This window comes from Cheilinus undulatus, linkage group 20 (assembly GCF_018320785.1).
Source record: "Cheilinus undulatus linkage group 20, ASM1832078v1, whole genome shotgun sequence".
In the NCBI taxonomy this organism is placed as follows: Eukaryota; Metazoa; Chordata; class Actinopteri; order Labriformes; family Labridae; genus Cheilinus; species Cheilinus undulatus.
The window spans coordinates 24737569-24763918 of record NC_054884.1 but is presented as its reverse complement, the minus strand read 5'-3'; the positions used below and the strand labels follow the sequence as shown (position 1 = coordinate 24763918).

At 39.3% G+C, this 26350-nt stretch overlaps 1 protein-coding gene across 1 annotated transcript in view; it reads left to right on the top strand.

The window, feature by feature from the left end:
* The window catches only part of dock1 (dedicator of cytokinesis 1), a 351227-nt gene that overhangs the window by 245783 nt on the left and 79094 nt on the right, over positions 1-26350 (top strand). Inside the window, exons 29-30 of the mRNA XM_041815464.1 lie at positions 1619-1713; positions 25366-25444. Of these exons, the coding sequence (XP_041671398.1) occupies positions 1619-1713; positions 25366-25444 (174 nt within the window). The remainder of the gene's footprint in view (positions 1-1618; positions 1714-25365; positions 25445-26350) is intronic.

Below are 26350 nucleotides of genomic sequence, written 5' to 3'. Positions count from 1 at the left end.
TATATAAACAAACAAAATCTATTGTGGGCTTTTCCTTATACACATGCAGTCAGTTGCACAAACATACAGCTATGTTTTACACATTAACAACAACAGTACTAAGCCTCACTTTGGCACTGTTAGCTCTGAGTTGGCCTATTAGCACCCTAGCTGCTACCACAACTTAGCAGCTCACAAAGCCAAATTCCATCCTCCACGAACAACTCCAAAAAATCATTAAAACAAATAATAAATCAGAGCTTCATTACCTAGACACCACCTTTAAACTCCAGATTACAAATGAAAGCTGAGTGTTATGGTCATCGAATATTTATCCCCATAAACTGATGATCTCAACTGTAACCTCTGTTAAACAATAAAATCCAACCACTGTGGTTTATTTGGAGTAGTCACTGCGTTCACTGAGGATGGTGCAGTACAGTCCTTCTCTCATCCATGACTCTTCCCATACTGCTCCTGATTAGCCCAGACAACCCAGGAACTCTCAGCTTGGGAAAAGTGAGATGAAGCTCTTGTCGTCAGCCCGAACAATCACTGCCTTTCTAAATGGCATAATTCTGTGGTGAATGAAGTTCCACTTCATCTGAGATTGGTCATAGATAGATTTACCCACTCATTAGCTACTTTCACACTGCCTCTCTTTTCTGTGTCTGTTACGCCTTCGTTCCGCAACGCCGTTCTGTATGAAAGCAACCGATCCGCAATGGCGGGGGGGGGGGTCTCGCCCCACCTCTGATCCGGATCAAGAGGTAGTATCAGAGCTGTGACCAGTGTGAAAGGACATCACGGCATTCCGAAACGGCGAGTGTGTGCTGCAGTCTCCATAAACGGGAGATTTATAAACCAGCATGGTTTAATCGAGCGGCATTTCATCGAAGAAAACAACAGCGGGATAAAACGAAGAAAAATGTGGATTAACTGGAGAGACTGTGAGGTTAGAGAGCTGATCACACTCTGTACAGGAGAGGAGAGAGCAGACATATCTCTGCTCACAGCAGCGTCTGATAAGTTCCATGATGTGTTCAAGTGATATCGGTACTCTGAAGTTTCCGGCCTCTGACGTAAATATATGCGCTGTGACACTGCTTAAAGTCGGATGATCCAATAGACTTTGGATCTAATCGATCAAAATGAATGTTCATGTTATTTTCCCCGTATTTCATTTAGAAAATACAAAATTTTGAACCAAGAAATTCAGAGTTTCGAGTTTCATTGAAAGCAACAGCTCGACAGAGAGGAAGAGCCAGGGTGAAGTGAATCAGGCTGCTGCTCTACCTCCCCCTACTCCCTCATTTTCATGAGGCAATAACCAAATCGGAGTTGTATAAACTGGTTGTAAGTAAGCTTAACACTAAACATCATATAGATAGTTTTACGATGAGAAGTAAGACTGCTGTAGCCTTATTTGATTTCAAAATAACAGTTAAAAAATGGGATTTATTGTTCTCAAGTGCCACCTGCAAAAGGGAAATATGAGTCACCTTGACTTAAAAAACTAATCTAAATGCTGTTTTTGCCTGAAAGCCACAAACTCTTTAACAGTTCATGCAGCAGTGCTCTTATCTCAGAGGTGGAAAGAAAAACAGTTTTCATTTTGAAAACTTTCTCTCTTTTACAGGACTTCCTAATGGAAACATTTATCATGTTTAAAGATCTCATCGGGAAGAACGTCTACCCCTCCGATTGGGTCATAATGAACATGATGCAAAATAAGTAAGTACCACGTTGCTGGACACACACGCTAATGCACAAACAAACACATTAAGCATTCTGCTTTAAACCCCCCTGCACTGTTGTTGCTAAGGAACAGCAGTCAGAAGTGGGTAAGGGTGTTTTCTAATGTTTTTCTCTCCATGCAAATATCGTCAAAAGACCTCAGCAATGTTGCAATCAGATGAGCAGTCAGCGCAGCCGCAGACAATCACATGAATTATAGATGCTGGGCTGCTAATCTCCAAACTTACTCCCTGCATCTCTTTACTTTTTGTTGTTTGTTGTGCTGCAATGGTCTTCTGTTTTATTAATGTGAACCTTGCCAGATTTTTTTTTGCAAGAAAAATATGAAAAGAGAAACAGCAGTGCGCTTTGTTGTTGAAGGATATAGTCCAGAGCATTTGTATTTTGTTTTTTGTTTTTTTAACTTGTCAGATGAATTCAGGGAAAGAAAAGTGTTTAAAGCTTTTTCTTGTGAATTTGTAAGACTTCCATTTGTTTCTCTTTGGAAAGAACATGTACCAGACTGTGCTGTTCTGCTCAATTATGCAGAGGAATAGCAACAGCTGTCTGAAAAAAAAACTTCAGTCCAATTTTTGGCAACTCAACCCTAAAATGCCCCATTTCCCCAACGGCATCCATGCATTATTGAGAGTGCTAGATGCGTTTTGAACTGTGGTCAAAGAGCCATGGTCACCAAATGTTACATATTTGTTAAATAGCTGTGCATCCAATTTTGCATCGGCATAAAAACTTGCCAGGCTCACAAAAGAATTAAAAAATGCTGGTTGAAGATTCAACAAGGAGAAGTACAAAACTTGCCAAATAAATTTAAATGAAAAGCATTGGGCTTTTTCAACTGTGAGCTATAGAAAGATGACGAAACATAGAGGAAAACAAGTAAAGTTTGTCTGTTGAAAGGATTCTTATTCCGGCCTTATTTCATACATTCATGACGTTTGAACGTGGGTTTAGTTTGTGCTGTCATAAGGCTGCCAAGGCTCAGTGTGAGATTTTATTAAAAGAAAAACACTTAGAAACTTGTTTTCTTTATAACCCTGTGAGTCTGAATGGATTCAAAACATAAAAAAATCAATATTTTAAATGTAGTTTCTCCCATTCTAAGTAAATTTTCCTAGTGGACAGTTTGAGTATGGCTACTGTCATTTTCTGTGCAAGCTCTTCACCTTCCATGTGACACTGAGTCTGTGGGTGTGAGCCCAGTGGTGTTTCAATGTGGTCATGGGGCCCCTGAGCTATTCTCTTTTTGGATTTACCTTACCTATCACACCTTCAAGGAATGGTAACTCAGTGCACAAAATCATGCTAAACATGGTAGCACATACTCAGGGCATACATGAAGCAGTATGTGTAAATACCTTTTTTTTTATCTGAAGTAATTTTAGATTATGAATTGTCTGGCCTGTCCAGGTGCCCTTGCCCTGGGTTTGATGAATTTAATCAAATGTCATGACCATGGACCCGACACCATGTTTTAGTATAAAATCACAGATTGCCTAAACAATTCTGCATTTGATGAAAAGATCAGAACTGAAGACTGGTCGCCAAGTTTAAGCAAAAATTTGATTAATCACAAATATGACTGAATGAAAAAGCTGTGACCTCTGACCTATTGCCAAACTTGAGCAGAAATTCAACGATAGCTGACCTGACTCAAAATTTGATGAAGAATTTGTAACACTGGACCTGTCAGAAATTTGACAGAATCAGTGCTCTAGAAAACAACTCAGTATTTGATTCTTAAAAATTATGACTGCAATCCTGTCCCCAAATTTGAGCCAAAAGTATACTATCACTAACCTTGCATAGCAGATGGATACGCCCGTTTCCGTATTTCTCACTGGCAAATCCATCTTGAAAAGCTTCCATCTGAACTGTTTGGGCCCGGTTAGAGAGTGACAGGACCAATCAGGGTCGAGGGGCAGTGCTTTCGGGTGCGGTGGAGTCGTGACGTACAATTCTGGTGGAAGACATTAGCGTGCATAGATACAATGTTAGTGTGGATGCTGCTAAAGCGCCAGTTTTATCAGAACTTGATGACATTTCTTTGTGAAAAGAAGAACAAAGAACAGCAGTGAGTTGTTTTCTTTTCAAAAACATGTCTATAGCCGCCATGGTTTGCGTTATGCAGTTCTCTATGGAGTTGACTCGTTGGTAGCGGTGCACCTCGGTTTGGGGGCTGCAACGTCACCTGTTATGTTGCTCTGATTGGTCCGTAAAGATGTGACAGACGTTCATCCAATCACCCTCAGAGTTTTTTTTTTTTTTTCAAAGACTGCCCTTTCCCAAACGCTGTCTATCCGTCTTTTCCAGATGGATGTGTGAAACAAATCCATCTGGCGTGTCAGGTTATACGATTGCTGGAATGACTGAAAATTTGATGAAAAAGTCATTTTAGCAAAAAATTGACTATCACGGAGACAACTAAAAATTTTGTGAAAAAATTCATGACCCTGGACCTGTCACCAAATTTGAGTGAAAAATTTACTATTACGGAAAAACTTTCCAAAATTTGATGAAAAAGTCATGCCCCCTCGTCTGTCCCCATATCAAAGTGAAAAATCAGTGATTTCAGAAATGACTAATTTTGATGAGAAAGTCATTACCTTGGACCTTCTGCCAAATTTGAGTGAAAAATCAACATTTACAAAAAACATGCTGAACTCATGCCGAGGGCAGTTGTGAGAAGTGCAGAAATGTCTTCTCTGTCAAGAGAAGCTTTCAAGTGTGGCTCTTTGCTCTTGTTATAATAAAAAAAACGTGGCCCAGTTCTGCTAAAACTGCAGCTATACTATAGCTACATCTAAGCTAATCGCTACACCAGCGGCAGCCATTGCTACTCTCTCAAAACAACTAAACCCTGCTTGTAGCTACTGCCTTGTTCTCCTCAAATGACGCTGATTGGTTAGGTCCTTTTTCAGACCTGGCACAAGTTGAATTTGCTTGATGACAGACATGGAATTAGGAATTAGTTCAATCCAAGATTCAAACTGATTTTAAAGTGAGCCCCGATGCCCTCAGAAACAACAAACTGAATCGAATTGTGACATACAACCCTAATGATATTGAAGTCATCCCTACTCTAATGTTGCTCTGGGCCTCTAGCTTGAAGTAGAGACCAGAAGAGTGCCTAAAAGTTGTGGTAAATGCAAATGTTCTAAGTTTAACATGTTCACTGGCATCACTTGTGTCAGTTTATGAGAATTTATATGTAATTTATTCAGCTTTTTTGGCTGAAGCAGTTACACTCCACATACTTGTAAAGAGACTCTAAAGTGTAATATAGTGCATAAATAAGAGAAAAAACATTGTACTAAGAAGACTCTTCACATTAAACCAGAGTACCTGGAGCTGTATCTGTGGGAGCCCAGTTTTAAAGTGGCCATTTACAGCAGGTGCAGAGCTCATAAAGGCAGGTCCTAGTCGACTGTGAGCAGTTTAACAATCCTCCCACTCTTTCCGGATCTCTTCCAACATCATCACCAGCCAGGATATTTGACTGAAGATTGCATTGCTACTCAATTTTGGCTGTATTGCTTTTATCAGCCCATGTGATTGCTACCAGCCAGGCTCCTCTTGGAATTCACAACGCCCTCCCTGTTAGCCACCTGGGTCACGATGCTGAGGACATCAGTGTAGCTCTGTGATGATGCTTACATGTGCCCTGCAGGTGTGCTCATCACATCTGTTGAGCTGCACTGTTGGAGAATAAAACCATGCATGTCTGACACTCCTTATGCTCCTTCACTGGACTAACAAGCTTTTAAAGCACAACTGTGAGTCAGTATTTCACCCTTGGGGATGCGACGAGTGACTACTTCGTAGTGTGCAGCATTTTATTTTGACTTGCAGACCATGCCGTTGTGTCATTTCCTCTGCCGAAGCAGAATCTTCCACAATCAAACCCTTTGTCTTCTTGCACTTGCTTGTGACAGCTGTTGAGATTCAAGTCGCATTGTAGTCAGCGCTTTCAGACACTTGCTGGAGTTAAATGATTGTTCAACTCAATGAAAAACAAGCCTGTCAAAGTTTAAGTCATCCCACAGTCTTTATACTTGAGCCTGTTTTAATACTGCAGGTGTCAGCTTTGTGACAAAGTAACAAAACTTTTGTGTCTCACCATCTGTTGGAGTGCTTTTGATCACTTTGTGTCCCGTTCCCTAAAGTGAGAACTCACTTTTATCGGTATCATTAGAGGGCTATTGATGTTTTTGTTAACAATGTAGGAGCATAGAAGCTGTGAACATGCGTCATGCTCTGTTGTGGGGTGCTCTTTGATGCCACTGCTTAAACATAACTCCAGAACCAACAGTTCATCCCTTGGTGCTTTTAATTTGTTTAAAAAATCTAAATATGTCCAGTGGGAGGAAGGGAAAACATAAAGAGAGGAAGTATAATTTCCTCTGCAAAAGTATCTCCTCATGACTAGGGCTGCACTACAAATAGAGATATGACAAGTCATTCTGCTCATAGGAGAAGATTTTAACACTATTTCGAAGAAAACTTTGATAGTAATCATCTTGTTATAATGCCACTGCAGACATTGTCATTTCTCATCTAGTCAAGTGCATCTGAACAGTAGTTCAAATCAAAATGCATCTAACACAGTATCCCATCCTCAATTTTAATCACTTCAGAATATTCATTCCTGCAATAACAATACTTTGAAGTAGGGCTGGGCAAAATATCAAGTATACTTGATGTATTGCGGCTTTTGCCACACAGAATGTATAAAATGACTATATCGCAAACATCGAGTAAATTATGTGGAAGTTTTGAGCCGTCAGCGTGCATTTCTCGCTGGAGTTTCGCTTCTCCCATTGTCCCTGAATGCATCTCTCACAGCAGAGAGTTCTCTCTCTCCCCCGCCCATCCAGAAAACTCCACACATGTGCGTTTTTGTGTGAGCAGTGAGTTAAGCAAGGGAGAGGAAGGTAAACGGAGCAGCGTGGCGAGTTAGCGGTGAGTTAGCTGCGTTTTGAGATGGACAGCGAGAAACAGCGCTGGATCTGCAGCGATGAGCAGCCATTCAACTTTGAAAAGGAAGAGGTTGAACTCACGCGGTATTCGTTAACATACGCCACAAGATGGCTCCGAGATAATGGCGGCGGTAACATAACTCGTCGCTAAAGACATGAGCCCAGTGTTATTAAAAAAAACAAGGATTTGAAAATTTCATAAAGACACTTAACCCAGAACACTAGATTTGCCTGGGTGCAAACATTTTGCTAAAAACTCCCTGCCAGAGTCGTTCATGTCAGAGAGAAGACGGCCCAGCAGCAGACAAATATGAGCCACTTCTCCACAACTACGGAGCCCTATCTCAGTCTAACAGTTAAAAACACCGACAACGAGGAGTTAAAATGTTCCCGCTTCCAGACAAGCTTTTTCCCCCCATGATCACACAGGAGAGTTTAAATTTGACTCCTTATTGATTTTTATCTTTTCTGCAAACAATTTTATTAAAAATCCAATAGAACTGTCTATTTTAATCACCAAACTAGTGTCATATGGGGCCGAATTAAATACAGCTGCTGAGAGGCCATTTCAAAATATCGGGATATATATTGTGTATTGGGATATTGCAAAAATATGTCAGGATATCAATTTTAGGCCATATCGCCCAGCTCTACTTTAGATTCATTAAGTGCTTGGGGGGGGCGCAGATGGCCTAGTGCAGGCCTATTCAATTAGTGGCCCGGGGGCCACGTGCAGCCCAAAACTAATCCCTGAGTGGCCTAACCTGTGGTCATGCCAGAGATGCAGAGGGCAACCTGTTTTGCAAGTTTTCATAAATTCCCACAGTATTTCAGACAGTGAATGCAACATTCCTTGGCTAGCGATGCTGACAGAAGAAGCCTCAAGATACCGAGTATAAAACATGTCCTTTTCAACTGTAGCTACAACAGTGCAAATTTAGTTTTTCTGCACTTTAAGATATGCTTCGCTAAGATGTGACCAAAATTAATATTTACACATTTTCATTTTATTTTTTCATTCTATTTATTTTATCTTAATTCAAGTGGATAAAAGCATTTCTACTACCTCAGGTCATGTTCAAATACAGCTTTGTTGTGGTGTTTTCATGCACTTTTTATTGTGCTTTTGTCATGGTGCCAAATTTAAACAGGAGACTATGAATAATAAAAGTGCATGTTTTTCATCCAATTGATCAGACTTGGTTGAAAATTTGACATTACCAGCTGCTTACTGGTCACCAAACATGTCTGGCCTGGCTACATTTCTTGATTTTAAAATGTGGCTTGGTTGAATTTGTAAATGAACAGCCCTAGCCTAGTGGTTTAAGGAGCACCCCATGTACCCAGGCAGCCTGGGCTTTGAATCTGGCATGTGGCCCTTTCCCCCACTCTCTCGTCCCTGTTTCCGGGTCTATCCACTGGCCTCCTCTGTCAATAAAGGCACAAAAAACCCAAAAGCCCAAAATATATCTAAAAAAAAATCACTAAGTGCTTTTAAAAATCCAAGAACAGCCTGGGATGAGGGTCTTTGCCCTGATTCTTTCTGCACAACAATTTATTTTAAAGGTGTGGGGGCATCTTCGCGGGTTATTTCCAGTTCAATATTGGACTCCATCATAAAGGCTTCTGCTTCCTGTCTGTGTATTGCAAAACAGGTGTTACTTCTTGCAATGTTTCAGTCTTGTGAGATCATCATGCCCCTAATTTACTACAGAATCCTGAAGTGAGCGTATTGTCTTGTGTTTTATTTTATTCACTTTCCCCTAACCCTAACCCCTGTGCTATTGGGGCAACTTTGACTCCATAGGTACAGTCGGTTGTACACAGAACTTGCTGCGCCTCTGAAAACTCAGTAATGGGCCCTCCTCAGCTGTGATTTATTGATGAACCAGTTTAGGTGTTAGATCAGAAGCAATGGTGCTAACATTCTCTCTAACAGTCCTCATTTTGGAGATGCAAAGACTATCAAGAATTTTATTGGGTTCTAATGTTAAAATATTACTTTCATTGTTTTAAATATGTTAAACCTCTTTTAGCCACTTTGCCACTTGGTGGCTAAAGAGGCTAAAACCAAATTAATTCTATCCCCTCTGCCTTCTACATGGGTATTTTAGCAAAGTAGCCATTCATTGTTTCCACGCCTTCAAAACAATTAACTCGTTCAAAACAACTGATGTCGCATCAGGTTTTACAGGTATACTATATAGACAGAAATATAATAATTGTGCAGCAGGAGCTTCATGGAATAGGTTTCCATGGCCGAGCGGCTGCACGCAAGCCTCACACACCACCAAGCCAAATGTCAAGAGTTAGATGTAGAAGTATAAAGCACACTGACACTGGACATGTTCTGTGAAGTGATGAATCACGCCTCTCTGTTTGGCAGCCAGATGGTCAAATCTGACTTTGGTGAATGCCGGGAAAGTGTTACCTGTCTGATGGCATTGTGCCAACTCTAACGTTTGGTGGGGGAGGGATAATAGTTTGGGGCTGTTTTTCAGGGTTTGAGCTAGCCCCCTCATCTCCAGTGAAGGCCAATCTTAATGCTTCAGCTGACCAAGACATTTTGGACAAGGCTTTGCTTCCAACTTTGTGGCAACAGGGCCCTTTCTTTTTCCGACATAACTGTGCCCTGCTGCACAAGGCACCTCAACTCTACTGAGCACCTTTGGGATGAACTTGAATGGAGATTGCAAGCCAGGCCTTCTTGTCCAACATCAGTGCCTGCTCTCATAAATGTGCTACAGAATGAACGAGCACAAAACTCCCACAGAAACACCCCAAAATATGGAAAAAGCCTGTTACAGGTGCAAACAGGGGTCAGCTCCATATTGAAGTACATGTATTTGCATACAACGCCATTAAAGTCCCTGTTAGTGTAATGGTTAGTCGACAAAGTACTTTTGAACAGTGTATGTAGAAAGGTTGCATCCAGTCTAAATGGGTTAAATATCCTCTGAAATCAGTAAAATATCTAGCTTTCTATCTGGGTCTTCAGCTTCAAATGTTAGACTAATATCGCCAGATAAATGCTGACTTCAACCTATAAATACTGGCTAGTCGGCTCCATTAGGGCTTGCTTGCCAAGAACGGCTTCCTGCTGCTTTAAGTAAAATGATTAATGGGAGCAGTAAGACTAAACCATGCCACAAATCTAGAGTAAGAATGCTGGAATAAAGAGTTTTGTTGCTTAAGATAGCTGAAGAACAGCTTTACTTTTCATGTAAAGGATAAATTATCAATGCAAAAATGAAACCTCATCACTCAATTAAAACATTTAAACTTTTCATGAGATTAAAACTCCTACAAATTATGCTTAATAACCCCTCAGTCCCTCCTCACAATGACTTGTTTCCCTGCAGTCCACACATTCAGCTCACAGATAGCCACCCACAGCAGCAGCAGTCGCTTCCTTTCATGTCCACACATTACGATGGCACCACTAATGAGATGGGCATCAGCTGTAGCAGCAGTCGTTTCCTCCCACTCCTTCTTCTCCACCCATCGCCTCTTACTTCCTCCAGGTTGTATACTGATTTATGGGCTCTAATTGCCCCGAGGACAGCAGCACCAGGATGGTTAACTACTGGCTGCCATTTCTCCCATGCCAACAGGCCATGGGTTCATAGTGACAGCTAATTGGCAGTTGGGATGGAGTCACGTTTGTTCCCTGATATTAGAGATGCTATGATATCACTTTTTGTCTTAATACCAGTACCTACACTTGAGTATTTGTTGATTTAAATAAAATTGTAACACTATGGAAAGAGTAACACCAACAAGGGTTGAATCCAAATGCTCTCAGGTATAGTGTTAACTCTAACTCTTATTTAACACTGCAAATTTAGTTAAAGTAGAAAAACTGCTTGATTTACTTAGTTTTTTTGCCTTTAAGAGGTACAAGTGCCCCCTAAGAAAACCTTTTTGTTCAGAGTGCTTACTACATTAGCAAATTTGGCACTTGGTAGCTCTGTAGAAGTCTGTTTTATTCCAGGGATTGAAAGCCCCGCATCACTTCCTTTACAAGACAACAACTGCTGGCTGCGTTTTACATTTAGCTGAATATTCCCTCTCACAGATCGGCACTCTCCAGTCTTAGAGTCTCAGATGTGCTGAATCGCTGAATGCTGAGTGTAGCCATCATCCCCACTCTGAACAGCACTTATTAGCAGAGATTTTTTTTTTCATTCAGAGTAATGTGAGGAATTTAAACAGCCGTGGCTTCTGCAGAAACACAGAAAAGAATTGATTAAGTAAAAGTTATGTTGTATGATCATCTGTTGTTTGCTGATATTTAACTATATAAGACTTTTCTTCCATTCTAAGAGCTCTTAAACCACAGAGAATATAAGGGTCAGTGACGAGGGCGAAGATCAACAGAGGAAAACTGCCTTGTCTTGACTCAATAAATCTAAAATTTCAGTTTGAGTGCCAGCTCTGAAGAGAAATAAATCAAATGTACTTGTATTTTGAGAATACATGTGAACTGTGGAGTGTAACATTGAAGGAAAACTTTACTTTAATAATGTGGCAACCAAAATTGTATTAGTTAAATTCAGTTGTAAAATATTACATCCAAATTATTTGTTCTTTCTACAGTCACACTGTTCATCTTTGTTGGACTGAAATACAACAAATTCAGTGTTGAAAAGACCCAACACACTCACTTTTTAACTCTCCACATAATATATTTCCATGTACGCCAAATGGCCTTCTCCAAACAAGCCAATTCCCCCAAATACCACTCAGAGTTTCTTTGTGAGCTGTTTGATTATATGTAAAAAGAGTAGATAGAGAGAGATGGGGGAGTTCTCAGAGTGTACAGATGAAAAGATAAAAGCCCAGATAAGCTGAAGAAGCAGCTCTTTAACTGGATAACCCATGCCACCGATCCCTCACAGACTCATTAGGAGAGGCTTTCACAAACTGGATGACTGCCGCTCGGAGCCGTCTCCATGACTAATCCAAGACCTGCCGGGCAGGTCTAGAGTCAGGACAGAAGGAAGGAGGAGGACTAACAGAGAGTTGAAAGACTGCCAATGATGTCATGATCCTGTTTGGCCCTGTTGAACCCGCCTCCCACCAAGATGAAAAATACAGAGCCTGTGGGCTTCTAGCTATCTGATTTGATGTGCTGGTCTTTGGGGATGAACTCTGTACTGATGTCTGTTTTGTGTTTTTTTTCTAATCTAATAGGAAGACCTGAAAGGCTACTTAGCAAAGTGTCTTTGTAGCATTCATTTATATATAAAATATATTTTTTTTTAATTCCAAAAGGTGAACTTTTGACATCTGGGTTGACTCCATTTGCCTTATGTAACAACATGAAAACAAAGATTTGAAATGTAAAACTTTGTTAAAACTATTTAGTTTTTCATTAAACCAACAAAATAATTGGGATTTTGTTAAAATATTTTTTTATATGTTCAAGCTAGTGGCATTTGGCTTCTTTATGAATGAGATTTAGCTTAAAGTAATGGCGTCAGACATACTTGAAGCTGACCCTCATTGGTGTTGATGTGCTGGAGATTATATGAGCAAAGCCTCTATGTGTATTCCTCCACATCTTTAACTGAAAAAGGTACTGAAAAATATTTTAACCAGGAATGATAAAGTGCTCATAACCATCAGACTCAAAAAGAAAGACAGTAACATAAAAGATGGCATAAAATGGAGTGGATAGGTAGAATAATAGATTTGTAGTTTTCAGTAGTGAATGACAGTATCAAAATCTACTGAAGCCTTAAAAAAATACCTACAGTGTAGTGAAAAAGTATTTCACCCTTTTCTGGTTCCTGATTTTTTTTGCATATTAATCACACTTAAATGTTTTGGATCATCAAACCAATTTTAATGTCTCACAATTACAACCCAAGAAAATACAAAATGCAGTTTCTTAATGATGATTTTATTTATTAAGGGGAAAAAATCCAAACCTATCTGGCCCTATGTGAAAAAGTAATCCCCCCCCCCCGTTTTAATCATGAGTTAACTGCGATTAACCACAGTTCTTGGAAAGCTGAGCTCAATTTCACTGGCCACACTGGTTTGTCATCCAAAGTGGCCCTCTTAATGAACATTGGTGATTGGTAAATACTATTGCGTGAACCCATATCAGTGGCAGATATTTATCTGTTGTGTCAAATGAATGTAATGCTGGCATCTTAAGTGCTGAGTCAAATAGAAGATTCTTTTATTGGGAAGAAGAAGCCCCCTGCTAAAATTGTTTCTGTTATTAAACACAAGAGAAAATTTTAGCATGGTGGGATTGTTACACCAAAGGAAGTGATAGAAGGAAAAATATTAGTAATATTGCTAATATTTTGATATATATTTCCAAATGTAAACCACACATTCTTTCAATAGCTGCCTCCAAATAACCCCATATGTGAACCAAACCCTCAAACATCTTCATCAAACATCCTGACCTTCATGATCTGCATTATTTAAATATGTTTACATCAGAATTTCAAACTTCTTGTACCTGTTTGAGTGGGAACAGGGCATTTATGTAAAGACATCCATTCTGAACTCCCGATAGGAATTAAAGAGCGAATACTCAGTGTAGCTACAGTGATGTTTAACAATAAGAACCCTCCATTCAATGAGTCTCAAGCCGCGGCTTTTCTGTATTGTGAGCTGAATATAAAAGCCTGACCTTTCAATGACTTTCCTTCTGTGCTGCTTTGTTAATTTGGTGACAGTTGTCTGCTCTCTCTCTGGAGTTTGGTTTGTTGGATCCCTTATTTATAATTCTGCAATAATGAGATTAAGACACAGCTTCACAAAGGAGTCCAGGGACGGCTGTGAAACATAGCTTGAGATATAGTTCTGCTCATTGCACTGCATCACCAGCTGCTGGAGATGTATGGGAGTTTATTTGCAGCCAGGTCTGTGTATATGTGTAGATGAAAGATTAACTCAAAGCTCATAAAGCTCTGATGTAAATGCCAAACACGCTACCTTCTCAGGTTGCTTTGAGTCGACTGCTTTTTGTGTTTGTGTGTTATTATCTGTCACCACAATGAGCCTTTACCCGAGCGTGTTAGCGTTGGTGTCCACAGAGTGCTGTGTTTTTTAGTGGCTGTGATTGTTCCCTGTCAGTCGGACTTTAAATAGTGCCCCCCTAAAGCGCGATAACATCCGATTTGATTTCCCTCAACATGGTTTTATCAAAGTCATTATCAAGAGGCAGCAGGGTGGCTTACTGGGCAGAAACTATCTGTCAGCTGGACATAATATACTAGAGCTGCAGGAAGAAGTATTCAGATCAGAGACATTGGTCAAAGAAGAACTACCACAGAGTTAAACTGCACAGTCAGACAGTCCTACACTAAGAGTTTAACTTATTTACTGGCATGCAGCATTTCCACACATACATAGAATTGCTGAAATCTCCTGAAATTGTCTTGGTTGGGTGCATGAATGAATGAAAATAGCCAAACTTACCCCCAACGTTAAACAACTTTTTCTCTGGCAGCCCTCTAGTATTATATCTGTGAGAAGTCAGATTGACTTGATTGTGATTGCAGCAGGAAATATTCAGGGATATTCACTACGAGTAAGGGGGTGGCATGATAACATTTATACCCTGCACATTCAGTTTGATCTTTGTGCATGTAATGGATCTTTATTGCACTGTTTTCTGCCAATAGCACTGTGATCTTAAGAAAGATGCTGTCATTGTTTAACTTTGTTACTTCGTCCACCATCTTGAATACAAGGGGCAAAGGTATTTAGCCGACTGGCCATTACTCCTTCCACTCTTCTTGGAAGACTTTCCAAAAGATTTTGTGGTGTTTCTGTGGGAATTTGTGCCCATTCATTTTGTAGAGCGTTTATGAGGTCAGGCACTGATGTTTGACAGGAAGACCTGGCTTGCAATCTCTGATCCAGTTCATCCCAAAGGTGCCCAGAGGTTGAGGTTCCTCAAGGTTCCTCAACCTGAGGTTGAGATTGTCCTTCATTGGAGATAAGGGGTCTAGCACAAACCCTGCTTGGCCATGGAAACCCATTACATAAAACTCCCGCCGCACAAATTTTGACAGGGTGTAAGATTAGTTTGCCACAAGGCAGCATAAGTTGGTTTTGAAAGCAGACGGTGAAGGTGAATGCAGGATGTAATCAGGAAGAGCGTGGCAGTTCAGTTTGCCATGAGGGAGAGAAATTCAAAGGAGGTCGTTAGGCAAGCACCTGTCAGGTAATTTAAGGGGTGCTAATGATTGGGTAATGACGGTGGATTTGCCAGATCTTGTCACGCAACAAGAGATAGTTTGCACCATTTTGAGCCTTTATATGGTGGCAGAAAAGTACCAAAATAAACCTTTAAAATACAATATAAAAGGCTGCCTTACTTACTGTCATACAAAAGAGCTAGGGATTATGTCTGATAACCATTTTAAATGAAAGACAAATTTTGTTAAATTGTGTAATTTTTTTATCTGTCAATAAATGAAGATCTGTGCCTTCTTTGAAGCAGATGCTGAAAACACAGGGAATATGTTAACTCATTCATGTTGTTTCTCTCTGTACAAAACTGACATATTTACTCTATGGGTTCTCCTTTTACTTTCATCTATTGTGTGTTTAAATCAAGGGTGGCCCAATTTTAATTGATGTATTTTGGCATTTAAATGCAGATCAACACAAGCAATAATGGAAACCTATGATATGGTGTTGTGAAAGCCTTGTTTGATCCTCTCTAAGATGCTGGCTGTATCTGCAGTCAGGATGTGAATCCACATGATCTGTCTCAGAAGTATAATGTATAATGTAAGTCAATAAGTTTTTCGAAAAATGTTTATAATTTCTTTTGTGTTCAAGAAGTCCATCTGCTTTCATTCTTCACTTTTTAATTCTTAAAGAGTGTTATTTGTACCAAAGTGAAAAGGAAAAAGACAAAAAGATGAAGATGAATCTGCTGTAATGGCTTTATGATTCATCTAGAAGTGTTGAATATGTCTTATTATCTCTCACCTGTTGCTCCTTGTGAACTCCGCTGACTCCTGAGTGGGTGTTATTTGGATTTTTTTGTCTGAATCAGCTGTTGTTGCCTCATTAGTAACCCACTCCCCTCTTCACTAACTTTAGCCCTGATGAAAAGCCGCCTAAGCTGTCATTGTTACAACTCAGATCTCTGTGTTTGTAGGCTGGAGGAAGCCCAAAAATATTTCAGCTCTGACATTGGCATCACGCTGCCCGGTGCTGCCAAGCCAAAGGGACTGCAGTGTTTACAATTTAATCAAATTGGGGTAACCCAGGGTTATTGTGGTCGGTTAGAAACTATAGCGTATCTTTGCTGTTGTCATTTCTTACTGACACACTTGAGAGCTTTCTAACTCATATCCTAAAGCATTTTTTTTATTTGATTATCTCATTTGTCAGCTCAATTGACTCCTTAAGAAAAACAATCTTCAGGTGATCCTCTAGTTCTTACCATAAATTTCCAAAAGAGAAATCTTCCTCTGTAGAAATTTGAATCATAACCTTCAAACCTGTTGGGCAAAAGTTTTCAGTTTTCTAGGCTCTTTCCTCTAATGTCCAATAGTTTAAGTCCCACGATATGGTAGGATGCAATACAATTCAATATGGTAGGATATCATTAGGTAGGCTATGATCCACCAGAGATACACAATATGATATGGTAGGATATGATACGATAAGACATGATGCAACACCATAGGATACAGTGATACAACATGATACAGTAGAATACAGTGTTAGATAAAATATGATTCTATACAATAGGATACGGTATAATATGATACAGCATGATACAGTATGATACAGTAAGACATAATACCACAGTTACAGATATGATATGATATGATATGATATGATATGATATGATATGATATGATACAGCAGAATATGATACAATTTGATACAGTCGCATACGTGTTAGATACGATTTGGTTCCATACAATGCATTGTAATGTGATACAATACAGTAGGAGGATAGGATAGCATAGGATGGGATGGGATGGGATAGGATAGGATAGGATAGGACAGGATAGGATAGGGTAGGATAGGATAGGATGGGATGGAATAGGATAGGATAGGAGGACAGGATACAGTAGAAAATTATACGATACTATTGATAAGGTTCCTGAACACTCTGACAGTGTGTCCAGGTTGCACTGCTAGGTGTATTATGCAATATACAGTATGATACGATAATATATGACACAATGTGATTTAAACCGTACAATACAATATAGTAGAATATGATGCAGGAAACCATGCAATACATGATTTGTATGATACAATATTTTTAGTACAGTAGTCTAAGATATGATGCCATGCAGTGTGGTGCAGTATACAACACAACACCATACAATACCATACCATGCAATACGATTCAGTATGATGCAATGCACTACGATGCAGTACCATTTAATACGATACAATACAGTAACATATGATATGATACAATATGATGCAATATGATATGATACAATATGCTATGATGCAATACGATTTGATACAATATGATTCGATGCGATACAAGTGGTTGAACATTTTCAAAAATTTGGTTAATGATTTATTTTAAGGAGGTAGTTGTGGATCCTGTTGCCTGACCAGTTGAAAACCACTACTCCAAAGATGCTTTACCTTGTGTTATTTTAGCTTCAAATAAATTGAGAGTCATCAACACTTCATTACTACAATATATGAAGTGCCTTAAACACTTAAGAACCCTGCCAGATGAAAGTTCCCAGCCTGTGAATGGAGAGGTTCTTTGACTTCCACTGATGATTTTCTTCAGTCGTTATTGCTTCTCCTCAGGTTCCTCAGAGCCTCCTACTCAATTTCAAATCTTACAACTGAGTCTTTCTGAAAAGCCATGATTAGCCTCAACTGTTTCCACAGGCTTTATGACACATTACATAAAAATTGGCCACACAGTCATATGGATTTGATTGAAATGTGTTGACTGTTGAAGTGATGGAATATTAGATCATCTGTCTGAAGTAAAGGTAAGCTGTCTGTGAAGGTTTTTGACCTTGCCTTATCATAGAGCGCAGGCAGATACGCAACGCCAGCTATTCAGCAATTGATGCAAATATATCCTGATCATTATCTGTGATGCTCTCTGAACTCAATTAGCAAGTATGATGTGCTGATAACTTTTCATTAGCATACATGCTAAGGTGTCTACGGTGCAGATCATCCAGCTGAGCTCAAATCTGTGTACCACGGCTGCAGGAAGCTAGCTGATTAAGAAAAGCTGCCAGGGTGTAAAAAGAAAAACCCCTTGTGTGAGCTGAAAAGTAAATGTACAGCACAGCCATCAATCATTAGTAATGGGGTGATTTTTCTGACACTGACAGCTTGATGGGGCATATTTATCATAACCATGCCATATGTGTACCATGTCAGAATGAGTCTAATGTGTAGGAGGTGCCGTGCTGCTCTTCAACTGCCTAATTAACAACTTAAAGCATATTCAAGTAATTTTTTGTCTCCCTAAGCAGAAAATAAGGAAGCCTCTGATATTCAGAGATGATTAGCATTACCTTGATTTCCCTGCTGAAATTTAAAAGACTAAAAAAACCAGAGATCATGTAGAGGGCAGACTGCTGTTTTTAGGAATTACGCATTTCTAGGGTGTCCCCAGAAATCCTTGATGTCTCAGCTGAAGGCCTAAAGCAAACACTAAATCCGTCGGCGGAGTGTTTGATTACATTTATAGCTGCAGCTTAAATTTCCCCAGTCATTAACCATTTTCATCATTGAAATGAAGTCATAAACAACGTGTTTGTCAGCGTCTCTCTTGCTCTGTCTGCATGTGAGCCTCTTATTTTCCCTTTGCCACGTAATGACCAGCTGTCACAGATGTTGCAAGGCAGCCAGACACCCTCCCACTGGCATTTGGCTTTGTAAATAATGTAAGCTTTACTCAGCAGCAGGACTTAACTGTAATATTTAGTTAAGTTCACTCTGCAGACAAGTCATGATTACTCCCATATCACTGCAAAAAATAGTCCCCTAACTCAATTAATTAGACTGAAATGTAATTGTGTCTCTTTATGGCTGTTTCCTCTCGAACTAACTTGGCATGTGAACAAAATATGGACAAAAATATTTGGCCACTACTGTTTAGAGTTGTGATTCCGCTTGAGCGGTACTAGGCGAGTTGCTACCGGTACCATACTGGTACCGGATTTCAGTACCCAGCCCTAGCGCATGTCAACCCAGAGCTCAAGTATACTCATTCTGAATCCTCACTTCCTACCCTCAATCTGACCTTTATGTGGGATCAATAACCCCTGTTATTTAAGGACCACAGTTTTAGAATGTTTGACTTTAAAAACTGCATTAAAGTTCATATATAAAATATTTGAATGTCTTTTAATCTTGTTTAAAACAGCCTTTTTGAAACATCTTAGTCAGAGGCTGCTGTGAAAGAAAGTATTGTCTGTTTCATCCAGCTCATTAAGTTTTTCACTTTAATTAATGTCAGGATGTGCTCACAGAGGAGCTGTCCTGTCTGTTCTTTAAAGCCCATTATACATCTGAGCTCAAGCAGGCTGCTGCTTCAAACAGGCTTTTTGGTAACAGAGGAAACCTTATCGCAAAAGCAGGAACATGAGGAAGAGTCCCTCGTAAAACATGTTTATGGGCATCACAAATACTGCAGATCGCTCATGCAGACAGCACAGGAGATTTCTTCAACATGCTCCATCAACCGATTGTAGTGGATGCATGAAGAAGTTTCGCCCCTGGGGAGGCAGATCAAGCAGAAATAGTTGATTATAGCTGAGCTGATATTTAGCCAGAAGCTGTGAAGAGTATTGATCACAGCTTTTTTCCACACTGTGACCCATCTGTGTGAGCTGTGGATTTGTCACAGATAAAAGTTACACCTATCAGTGATAAGATAAAGGTTTAGTTGGATCAATCACACCTTTCCTGTGAAACCAACCCTGTGTATATACACTTGTTAAAACCCTGACTAAGACCTCAACATCCATCCATCCATCCATTTCCTATACTGCTTATCCCGTTCGAGGTCGGGGGGGGGCTGTCATTGGGCGAGAGGCAGGGTACACACCCTGGACTGGTCGCCAGTCAATCCTGTGGCAAGACCTGAACGGGGAAAATAAATACAATTTTTTTACGCAGGCATGTGAGATTTCTCGGTGCACCTGACATGGACTGAATTTTCTGATTTAAACCTTCCGTTTTGAAATGTCAAATGGTAGTGGGCAGAGACATTTTTCTGTCATAAATGCCCAAATCCGATTATTTCTGGCACATTTAATGTTTATTCCATTAATATAAAATATGCTAATATTTATTATAACTTATTTTCAGTTGTGCTAACCTGATAATAAACTGTTTTATTATTAAAAAGTAAAATTACACTTTAAGTTAGGGAGGACCTGTCAAAATAAAACGGCCCTTTACATACTTTTTACTGGGCAACTAAGTTGGCCTGAGAACTTAAAGGTAGAAAAACATATACTCAAAAAGAATGATTAAAATCATATAAAGCTGTCATTAAAACAATGATTTATTTAAAAAAGAATCAGTTAGGCAAATTGCCATGTAATATTTAAGACCTAAAAATAAGATGTGTTAAGACTTTTTATGACCTTAAATTTAAAAGTCCAGTCAAAGACTTCTGAAGACTTTTTAGGGATCGGCAGGAGCCCTGATCATTTTGTATTTAAAAGACAAAGAGTGACCCTTTTAGTCATAATTTCATGTGATTTTTGCAGAAAAATACAGTTAGTCTCAGACTGGCCTATGTGGTATTTTTGGTTTAGGGGTCCTTTGTTGGAGAATATGATTTACTGAGTGTCGTTCCACAGACACTACATTCACATCATACCCACTCTGCTGTGGCATGGAATTACAAAAACATTTTGTCCTCTATTTGGTACTGAAAAGTTAGCAGCCCTAGTGGATTGCAGGTTTAGATTCAGCAGGTCTGTTGTTTCCATTGATCTTTTTACTTTAAAAACGGAGAAGTTTGTTTGAATTCTTTTCCAGCTGTATCTTAAAGTTTTTGTTTTTCTTGCTTCAGGATGTCCCAGCTCAATATTTATAGTCAATGCTGAATAAAATATTTAAACCAGAATATCTGAACTGAAAACAAGCACATTTTCCCATGATGTTTTTTTGCTTTGGTTATCTTTGAAGCTAGGAAAAATAAAACAACAAAAACTTCCCTCTCTGTCTTTCAACATTTTTTTTTTTAATCCATTACATAAAAAAGGACATTGTATATCCAGTTTCGGTGTTTTGTTTTGGTGCTGCTCCCTTACCTCAGAGCCAGAGATGCTGTGCCTTCTTTACATTCTCTGCTCAGTAACCTGTCGAATATTGCCCTGACTCTTTTGCGCCATGAGTGAAGTAACCAGCCCAGTCAGAGCAGTCCTACCTCAACTTCAAAATAGAATGGATGGTGTGAACACTAAGGAAGTGCAGGAGATGGAGCGCAGCATGCAGTGTGGAGATTCAGTGTTGAACCTAACTAGAAAGGGTGTGATTTGTGGAGTGCTTAGTGCTGATGTAATGCTGCATAGATGGACTATGTGGAAATAGGGGGTAAAACCTAGCCCTCAGCAGCTGTTTCAGACATCAAACTCATTCCATAGAAATCATTTCAATCAGGACCACTTTTTCAAGTAACATATGATTTTCTGTTAAATATTTTTCCTTATTAGCAGTTATTAATTTTCACTTACAACAGCACTAACAGCACTGTTAGGCTAGGCTAGAGCAGCACAAAAAAGGCAGCACGAGTGCGTTAAGCAAATAGTCTGCTTGGAAGTGAATCAGCTGGCTTATGTGAGATCAGCTGTTCTCAGTTATGTGGCAGGGCTTGACTCTGTGGCCTACCTGAACTAACACTATATGCTCGGTTTGTCTTACTGATTGTGTTTTTTTTGGCTTTTTCTTGTCAAATAGAGGCTGCAGTATGAATTCTGGTCTGTTCCATAACCAGTAAAAAACTAATCACTGTAGTTTTTAACAGTGACAGTCAAGTTTAAGAAGTGTAGTTTTAAAAAACACAACTTCTACCTGTTAAATAAAAGAAATTTATGACACAGATATTTTAAAAAACAAGTCTCCCTCTTAAAATCATGTTCTTTTGTTTGAATTTCCAGAACCAATAAACCCCCCTTTTTAAATTTGTATTAATTAAACTCAAAACTAATGAGCACCACATGTTCAGCAGTAATATTTCTCAGCCCACAGGTGCAGTGGAAGGAAACACATTTTAGCATTAGTCCTGTGTCAAAGCATATCAACTACATTGACATGTTCACAGCTGCAGAAAATTGAGTAAGGTGTGTAGAGAGAGGGTGGCTGTGTTCTTGCAGACAGGATGGCGGTAATAGGCTGTCTGATGAGGGGGTGTCCCACTCTGCGGCCACAGTGCTGGAGAAATAGACTCCTAATGACTTATCCAAAGATGTTAAATTACAGTTAACCTTTCCAGCTAATGATTAAGGTGACTTTTTAATATGTATCACACATTGGCCTCGGATAGCATCTAGTCAGAAATGGAGATAAATGTGGGACATGAATATTGTATGGCTTTAAAATACTCTTGATCCCAAAGGGATGCCATTTCAACAGTGGAGTTATTTCTGTTCAAGGTCAGTGAGATGCACGACAATGGAAACCCCAGCGCTGTTTCCACAAGAGTGAAATTTAGCCTTAGTGAGTTGACCTTTGAATGATTGGCAAGGTGAATGATTGACAAGGTGAATCTACGGGAGGTAGACTTTGAGGTACTGCACTGTTGTTGTTAAACCATTTCTGTGTATTTTTGCTGTATGCTTCAGGTCATCGTCTTGGTGAAAAATACATCTCTCAAGCTGTAGTTCTGTTGCAGATTGAATAAGATTTTCCTCCAGGATTTTCCTATATTTTGCTGCATTTACTTTGCTCTCTACCTTTACAAGCCTTCCAGGGCCAGCTGCTGAGAAGCATCCCCAAAGCATGATGCTGCCACCACCAGTGAGGATGATGGTGTGTTTGGTGTCCACCAGACATAGCGTTTTGTCTGATGGCCAAAAAGCACCTATTTGGTCTCATCAGAGCAAAAACCTTTCTTCTACTTGACCATGGAGTCTCCCACATGCCTTTTGCACGTGTTTTGCCATACAACTAAAATGCAGCATAAAAAGCTCCAATATTATGTATTAGGATATATGCTAATTCCATGGTGGAGCCAGGCTGTGTAAAGTTTTATCTTATGCTTTGACAAAGGCAGACGGCTCTGCTGGATCTCCCCGTGCAGCAGATGTCTGCTCACCTGCCAGCGCCGATTACATGAGCGCTACATCTTAATGCTGCTTTATTGCCCGCTCATGAAACCCTGACGCAATCCACTTAGGTGGTATAACAATTGTCCTTGTTTCACCTTGCCATTTTCTTACTGCACAGTCTGATGTGCCTTTATGTGCTTCTATGCTGCCTTGGGCCATCATTTGTTACACTTTGCTTAGCGATGAGTAGTTTGGAAATATTCGTAGCGACTAATGCTAAGACTAAGATTTATCAAGCTCAAGAACCCAAGGGTTCTTTAACTAAAGTAAGCCAGGTTATTGAGAGTGCTGTGCTGGATCTTTTTCCTGCTGCACTTATGATAAGGTGATTTTTTCCTTTGTGGGTAATTCTTAGAGATGAGTACTCACATTGTTGTATAGCTGGTTCAACCAGGGAGCAAAGTTAAAAAGCGGATGGGCCTCTGACTGAAAGTAGCAATCATAATTCCCCTCTAAAAGCTTCATGCCACTTAAGTTATTAACATTTAATTTCACAACATCAGAGTGGATTAACCCATCAGACAGAGTTCTCATTAAGGTCTGCTCATCACATGGATTTTATTTGGGAGTGCCTGCAGCTCCTCTGTGCTTCAGTCTGCCAGGGAGGAAAATTCAACCTGTGTTTCACCTCTTTTGGAGGTAAGAGAGGTCAGAGACCCCGGATTGGGAATCAATGTTTTAGAATAAGAAGACTACTTTAGTCAAAAATTGATTTTTTTTTTGTGCATTTTGTAGACCTTTCTGGGCACTGCTGTTTAAAAGTAGCAGCTTTTAATGGTACACAGTATCTCTTCTTCTCAGTTAAGATTAATGTTCTTTTTATTTTGCTGTTTTCTTAATATTCCCCCAAAGTATTTATTAAAAATGATCAAGTAGAAATAAAAACACGACTTAAAACAAAAGTATGACTGAAAATTCTCTCTCTTTAGCCAGTAATTGTGTCCTGGAGGTGTGGTAGACCTTGACACATGACATCCTGCAAAAGGCCCCAAAAGGGAAACTTGTTTACTCATACCGGTCTTAAATAACTACATATTTTTTTAAGAAAAAAGGATAGTATTAGATACCCTATATGGACTAAAGTTTTCAGATGCCTGAACAAGAGGAACTGAAATGGCATTGGGGTTGAGGTCAGGCCACCGTGCAGGCCAGTCAAGCTCCTCCACACCAAACTCATCAAACCATGTCTCTGTAGTCCTTGTTTTGTGCGCTGAGGCACAGTCATGTTGGAATAGAACAGGGCTTTCTCTTGTATGCAGCTTTTCAGCCATGAAAACCCATTCCATGAAGCTCCTGCTGCACAGTTTTTATGCTTACCTTAACGCCAGTGGAAGTTCATAACTCTTCAGCTATGGAATACGCGCATCTCAGCAGTCATTGACCCCGCTCTGTGATTTTACGCGATCTTCTGCTTTGTGGCTGTTGTTCCTAAACGCTTCCACTTTCTAATATTATCACTTACAGTTGACTTTTGAATGTCATGGCCTGTCTTATTACAAAGGTGGCATCCATCACAGCGCCACGCTTAAAGTCATGTTGTGTCACAAATGTTTTACAAATGGAGACTGCATGGCTAGATGCTTGATATATGCGCCTGTTGCAGCAACAGATGTGATTAAAACTCCCAAATCTCACAATGAACAGATTTGGCCAAATACTTTTGTCCATACAGCGTACCTGCAAATTTTTCATGGAGCTTATCCATTACAACTATTAATTTATTAAAGAAGAAATGAATGGACTAACACTAACTTTCCATTGTTACAGTTTGAAATGTGGCCATGTTAACTGGTGACTTTCATCTGACTGAGATGTTGAAATGCTTTGTTTGCTTTGTTTTCCATTAAATTCATGTCTAATGAGCTTATTTTTACATTTAAGTGAAAACCTAAACAAATACGGTGTTTGCTTAGACAGCTACTTAGGTATTGAGGCATTTATGTGCTTTAAACTCACTGCCTGTGTACAAAGAAAGCCTCTTTTCAGCCAGTCTTTCAAAGTTTTCACTGTTTGTGAGCGCCTTGAGTTTACTCCATTCATTTAACAGAGTCAGGGACATTTGTGTGGACTACTACAATGCACTGCCATGAAATCCAGTGTATATGTTTCAGAACATTGTTAACATGACGCTGTGTTTGCTGCATACATGTGTATTTGTGCTGTGTTTGAATATGGGTTTCTGGGGCTACATGATTAACCAATAAAGCGGCTTCTGTGAGAACTGCATAGTTTTCTTAAAGGCACTCTTTAAGAAGTAAAATTAGGAGCATTAAATTAAAAGAGCATGAATTCATTTCTTCTAATGTGAAAAGAAGAAATGTATTTGATTATTAAGAGGACTTATCCTCTTATCTTTTCAGAGTGTTCCTGCGGGCCATTAATCAGTATGCAGCTGTGTTGAACAAGAAGTTTCTGGATCAAACCAACTTTGAGCTACAGGTAAGAGCTAAACTTTAGAAAGCCTTTTCTTTCATTCTTTTTTCCTCCCAAACAGCCTTGATACAGCCCTCCCAACCTCCCAGAGACAACGTTCCTTTATTTAGTGCGCTGTTGAATAGGGTTTTAAAGTGCTTCTAACTGCAGGTTTAGAAAAGATTTGGCTGGCATTTTTTCATTGTTCATCTCTCCACTGCTGCTTCACTCTGTGGCTTTTTTTAATGTACAGCATTCTTGGACATTTGAATAGATTAAAATATCACCAAAGGCAGAAAACACTTGAATGATAGTGATAGAACATCAGTTACTGTGTAATGGCAAGCAATTTGGTTTGCATTTGAGAATATTTTATCCTTTTTACCTCCTAGAATAATGAGTCCTCCCACCTACTCTGTAAATGTCTGACTTATTTAAGAATGATAATGTTGTCAACAACTATGTGCTTTTAAAGCCTTTATGTAATGATAATTTTTATAGTATTCGAATGCACTTTCAAGTACATGCTGTTCTTGATGTAGTAGTTATACAATGTATTTGGTTGTCCTCATTTTGAACTACATTAAGGTAATTTATCTAAAATCAATCACATAGATATATCCTGTATGTATACATTTCTAGGAATTCCAGGTAAGACTTGGTAGAATACAATATGTTATTGCATTTGTATCACAATACAATATGATACTGTACGGTACAATACAATATGAGACGGTACTGTACTATAAAATGTAAAAACAATACATTACGGTAGTATACAGTACTATACGATAAGATACAATACGATAGGATAGAATACAATACTATATTATACAAAGAGAAACTTAACAGTATGGTACTGTACAGTATTATATTATAAGATATGTTATGATACGAAACAATACAAAGTGATACAATACACAAACGATACAA